Source organism: Drosophila arizonae, chromosome 5, assembly GCF_054131065.1.
Source record: "Drosophila arizonae isolate 15081-1271.41 chromosome 5, UAZ_ARI_1.0, whole genome shotgun sequence".
In the NCBI taxonomy this organism is placed as follows: domain Eukaryota; kingdom Metazoa; phylum Arthropoda; class Insecta; order Diptera; family Drosophilidae; genus Drosophila; species Drosophila arizonae.
In genome coordinates this window covers 21813139-21818786 of record NC_142925.1, presented here as the reverse complement: position 1 = coordinate 21818786, position 5648 = coordinate 21813139, and the positions used below count along the sequence as shown (strand labels likewise).

General features: G+C 41.5%; 1 protein-coding gene across 1 annotated transcript; it reads left to right on the top strand.

Moving 5' to 3' along the window:
- Nucleotides 1-3324: 3324 nt before the first annotated feature.
- On the top strand, nt 3325-4713 carry LOC108615091 (Suppressor of Stellate-like). Its single transcript, XM_018009330.2, has 3 exons — nt 3325-3493; nt 3594-4142; nt 4203-4713. Exons 1-3 carry the CDS (start codon nt 3483-3485, stop codon nt 4438-4440), a joined length of 798 nt encoding a protein of 265 aa, XP_017864819.1. The 5' UTR covers nt 3325-3482; the 3' UTR covers nt 4441-4713.
- The last annotated feature ends 935 nt before the right edge of the window (nt 4714-5648 follow it).

Genomic DNA, 5648 nt, shown 5'->3' with positions numbered 1-5648 from the left:
TCTCGCTTCTCACTCCTCTGATGCCCAATCTCCTGATGCTCATTCACATTCTCATCGACACCGACAAGTTTGTCCCTGTCAGCGCGTAGAGTTTATTACATCAATTTCTGTCTCTGTGTGAGTGTGTGTGTGTGTGTGTGTGGGAGAGTGTGCTGTGCCGCTGTGCTGTGTCTATGAGAAATTTGATACAAATGAGTTTTCACACTTTGCGTACGCACACTCACACTCAAACACACACACAGCTGTCGGATTTGTATCTGTGTTCCTGCATCTGCATAGCAAATGGATATCTGCAGAGCGTATCTGGCGCGCATTCCCCGTATCCTTTTCTATCAACGTGTAAATTGCTGGCTGTCAAACTTATGACACTCTGCGTTGATATAACCGCGTCCCATTTGCTTACTAGCCACAGTGGCTAAGGCCACAAAAATCCATACGATATGCCATTTTTAAATACATATACTTACGCAATGTACGCACAATTACTTATGGGAGCCCAATTGAGCGTGGCTAGAAATAATATCTCGTTAAAAGAGAGAGAGAGAGAGAGAGTGAAAAATGTACAATCGAGGGACAGAGAGGAGAAGAAGCATACACATAGAAAGAAAGAGATGGAAGAGAGGGTGAGAAAGAGAGATAAGGTGAGAGAGCGAGAGAAGGAGAGAGAGACGCTTATACACCAAGACTGAGAAAGAGAGAGAGGGGGAGAAAGCATTGCACAGAGACTGACAGAGGCAAAGGGATACACCCAGAGTGAGAGAGAGAGACCTACATGGAGAGACAGCAAGAGAAGTTGATGTACACGTAGAAAAACTGTAATAGAAAGAGGGATAGAGAGCGAAACACAGCGATGTAAAGAACGAGATGGAACGAGTCCCACACAGAGACAGGAAAAGAATAAAGAATAAGATAAGAGATACCCACCCGTAGAGAGACAAAAAGAGATAGAGAAAGATAGTTAACCAAAACAGCCACAACTACAGTGAGAGAGAGAGAGAGAGAGAGAGAGAGAGAGAGAGAGAGAGAGAGAGAGATAGAGAGAGGTTAGAGTCACTCATAAAGACAGCCAGAAAGAGAAGAAATTACGTGGTGAGCTACTTTGAGACAGATAGAGAGACAGGGGATGCAATACACGCGCACCCATACACACACACACATAGAGAAAGAGACAGTGTGAGCACTTCTCATAAATATTTCTCATTTTCATGACTGTGGCGCCCTCAAATGCAATTAATATTTGTCGCCTTCATTCGTCGTAGAGTATGTTCCATTTTTAATTGCTTCTCACAAGGAATTGCATCAGCGGGGAAGGCGCTTGGCGTCCGCTCAGCTGGGAGCAGCCCACTCATACTGTTTACTATGCGGTCCAACGCATTGGACGACAAAAAATAACTTTAGTTGAGGAATTGTCAGTCGAAAGGTTTTCATTGTGAATTTTTATTGAACTCCTTAAGAGAGAGAGAGAGAGAGAGAGAGAGAGAGAGAGAGAGTGAGAATAAAAGATCCGAAACTAAAAGCTGTACACTGTTTATAGGCTATTACAGGGTATTTACTGGGAGTGTTGACTTGTGTGACTCTATGTATCGACTGCTACAAGCCAATGAGCAGCTGCCAGCAATCAACTGACTGTTGCTGTTGCTTGTTCTCAGTCCTCAGAGTGACAGCAACAGCAACAACAACAACAACAATTGCTACATTGTTGGACCGCGCTGCGTTGGCTTTATATATTGGTCAGTTAAGACGTGTCACTGGCCACGCCCCCTGTCGGAGTGTCCGAGTGCAGCCAACCCTGTAGTGAATGGGCCCACAGATACGCGCGCACACACATTCGCACAAATTTCACGCATCAGTCGCTAACATGGCCGTAGGAGAAGGCTCGAAACTTGCGCAATTAGAACGCCATTAAAAGGGGCATAACAACAATGTAGTCGCTGTTGCTGTTGCTGTTGTTGCTGTTGCTGTTGCTGTTGTAGCTGCAAATTTTCGAACCTGTAGCCCAAGCTGGCAACGCCCCCATTATTCATGCTTTCTGTTCGCCAACTGTCCAGCTGGGCGAGCGCGGGCAACAGGGCTGCCCGCTAAATGGAGATCGATGGCTGAGCGTGGTCTCATTAATCAAATGACAAGTAAGCGCTGGCCGACTCACTGACTGCACTTCATGAGTGCACGAGTGAATGACGCGACGCGCCCGCTGACCCACCTCTTACTCACTCTCACGCCTCGCCCCCTGCCCCATATGCACCTGAATCGCAAGACGGGCGCAGGCGCAAGCGCTTTCCAATTGCAGCGAGTCAGTAAACCGGAAATGTACTGCTTGCTGCAATGCTTCGATCAATAATCAGCCTCACACACACACGCACATTCACACACACACACATGTGCGTGTTAACTGAATTTCGCTTGCGGAATAAATGACCAAAAGAGTCCAAAATGCTATATGCGGCTTTTGGTCTTTGTCTCTGGCACCGTCCTAATTAAGGCCAACACTGCTCGTATTCTCAGATTATTAATTATTGGGGCGGCAAGTGCATTGCAATACTCCAGGGCAAAACACTTTAAATGGACCATTGACTGGACTCTGAGATAATTTGAAGTGTGAAAAATATGAAATTCCGTTTCTCTTAACTAGCTTTCAATATTAAGTGGAGCTGGACTCAGTTCAATTGGTTTGTTTTTTTCAACAGTTTGGAAGAATAAGATTTTTTATATTCCATTTAATTAAATAATAATACCAATTTATTCACACCGCCATCGGTTTGGTGATACTATTGTAAAAAATTTATGTACTTTCTTTGACGAGCCCTCTAATTAAATATAGCCCGTTGTACTCTATTCCATACTTTTATATGCCCATATGCCATTGGCTTGGTATGGTAATGCTTTAAGAATTTTCACTATGTTTATTTTAATATATTGTTTCGGTTTCATTTAATGTAATCATTTTTGAAACAAAAAGTAAATGCATTTCTTATTTATGAAAAAAAAAAAAAAAAAAAACACAAACATTTTTTAGCTTATTTATTAAGAAAATTTAACACTGCTCAATTGTGTTGGCTAATGCTCATGAGAAGTGTTGCCAAAATTTCAAAATGAATGTGCTCATTTTTAGTGCTGTGTGTAGAGTGTTCAGATAACAGCAGTAAGTGAATCTCTTTTAAAAGAACACTGAATATATTAGCATAAGGACTTTCAACAAAGTGAGTGCTATTTAATGCCAACATTTATTAATTATAGAAGTAGCTGAATATCATTCACAGCACTGCTCTACAACAAATCAATCCCTACAATCAGTAAGCTCTTCACATTGAAAAACAAAGTAAGCCGACTTCAGTAGTGTGAGAGAGAGAGAGATAGAGAACTATTCAGTCGGCTGTCAGTCTCAAGTTAAGTGCGCACACATTAATATTTTCACATTTTTACTCAGAGCAAAAGATTTTTAGGAATTGGTCAAGCTGAGCAAGACTAATTAATACAAACAGAAGATGTCGTACAAGTAAGTGCAGTAGAGCATAGCTGCTATGAGATTCGTCATGTGCATACTCATATACGTATATCTACTTATATATACATATATACATTTACATATGAAAAAGTCAAGTTGATACGCCCGATGGCACTTGGATTGGCTGGTTCGTTAATCTGCAGGTGAACAGATTTCTCTGCCGCGTGCCCCAGGAGTACATCGAGGACAAGTTCAACTTGACTGGGCTGGATATGTTGGTGCCCAACTTTCATCAGTCTCTGGATGCCATACTCGACTTGGAGTTCGACACGGAGTACGGCTTCAATGCAATGGACGCAGACCCCGAGCTGACGGCCCAGCTGTATGGCCTGATCCACGCGCGCTACATACTGAGCATGCGGGGCATCGACGACATGTGCCTCAAGTATCAGCGCGGCGACTTCGGCATATGTCCGCGCATCTACTGCGACGGGCAGCTGGTGTTGCCAGTCGGGATGTCCGACAGCGTTGGCGAATCGCACGTGAAGGTCTACTGTCCACGCTGCAGGGATGTCTATCAGCCGCATGCCCGCTGCGCTCACCTGGACGGCGCCATGTTTGGCACCAGCTTCCCCCACATGTTCTTCATGCAGATGCCGCACCTGCTGCCGGAGCCGCCCCTTGAGAAGTATACGCCACGGTTAGCCCACATCAATTGCTACTCCACTATTACAATTCTACTAAGCATCTCCCTCCGCAGCATTTACGGCTTCAAGCTGCACAAGTCAGCGCTGCTGCCGCCTGAAAACCCTGAGCCCGATATCAAAAACACCAACTCCACAGACAGCGTCAACAACAACAACAGCAACACTAACGTCAGCAGCGGCAAGAGCTTACCCCTCATCCCAATGGTCTCTCCGCCCGCCGTCAAAGTGAGCCAGAACAGCTCCCCAACCATTGGTCCGCCCATGCGTCGCTTTAACTTTACAATTAATTAACTTTAAACTTACACATATACTTGTGGGCTTTATATATACCTATCTATATATTCCCAAATATTCCAAAATGTTCCCAAACATTCCAAAATATTCCTAAATTTTAACAATCCAAAAATGTATATAAAGAATTTGTGTAGGGAGAGAGAGCAAGCTAATTGCTTACAAGAAAATGTAATTTAATATAATAATATGAATTGATAATACAATTCATTGATAATAATAAAATGAATATAATAATAGCAGAAAATATAAAATGAATATTAAAGTCTGCAGCTTTATTGCCTTACGTTCATTAGGGTTTTGATATATATTTAACTATTTGCTAAGGCATATACACTATATAGTTAGTCAGGTCTCGTTCGATATTACATACAAATGCATATAAGTATAAACTATTGTAAAATAAATTTATTTATGTAATAAAGGAAATACTTACATAATATTTGCCAGCAATGGAAAATTACAAAAAATTTGTTTTCTTTTGCTCTTCATTTAAATTTATAAATTTCTTTAAAAATCCTTTTTTTCATAATTATTTGTATTAATTATAATATTTATATATTTATTTATATATTTTATTATTTTTATTTTATTATTTTATATTATATATTTTAATTATTTTTTTATGATTATTATTATTATTATTAGTTTACTTTTTTCGACTAGGCTTTTCACTAAGATGTTTGCTATAAACTCGAAGCTCAACAGGAATAAAAGCAGATAGTATTCAACATATGCTGAATTGGTATCATCGACTGCCAGTTAAAATTTCTTTCCAAATTAACCCCGTTCCCAGGGTGTAACCGAAGCGAAGCTGGAAATTTGTTAAGGCAAGAAAAGAGGAGGGTTTTCTTTTTGCAGTTAAACTATTTACACAGTTGCATTGATCTGTAATTGACTGGAGGGCATATCTAGGCACTAAATCATTGCTGGCTGTCTCGATTAATGACAGCTCATGAACTAAGCCACAACTAAATTGTGGTTAACTGTGCTGCCCGCCTCCTGTGCCATCTCCGTTGGCAACTGCCAACTGCAACTGGGTCCTCAATTGTGCCACAAACATGCCCAGTTACCCACTAACACACACACACATGCAGAGAGCAGCTGACAATTAAGATGCACATACATAGATAAAAGCAATGCAACCTGGCAGCGAATCAGCAAAGTGTTGTGCCTCTTTGTGCACCTTTGTCCCAGCGAATACGCAA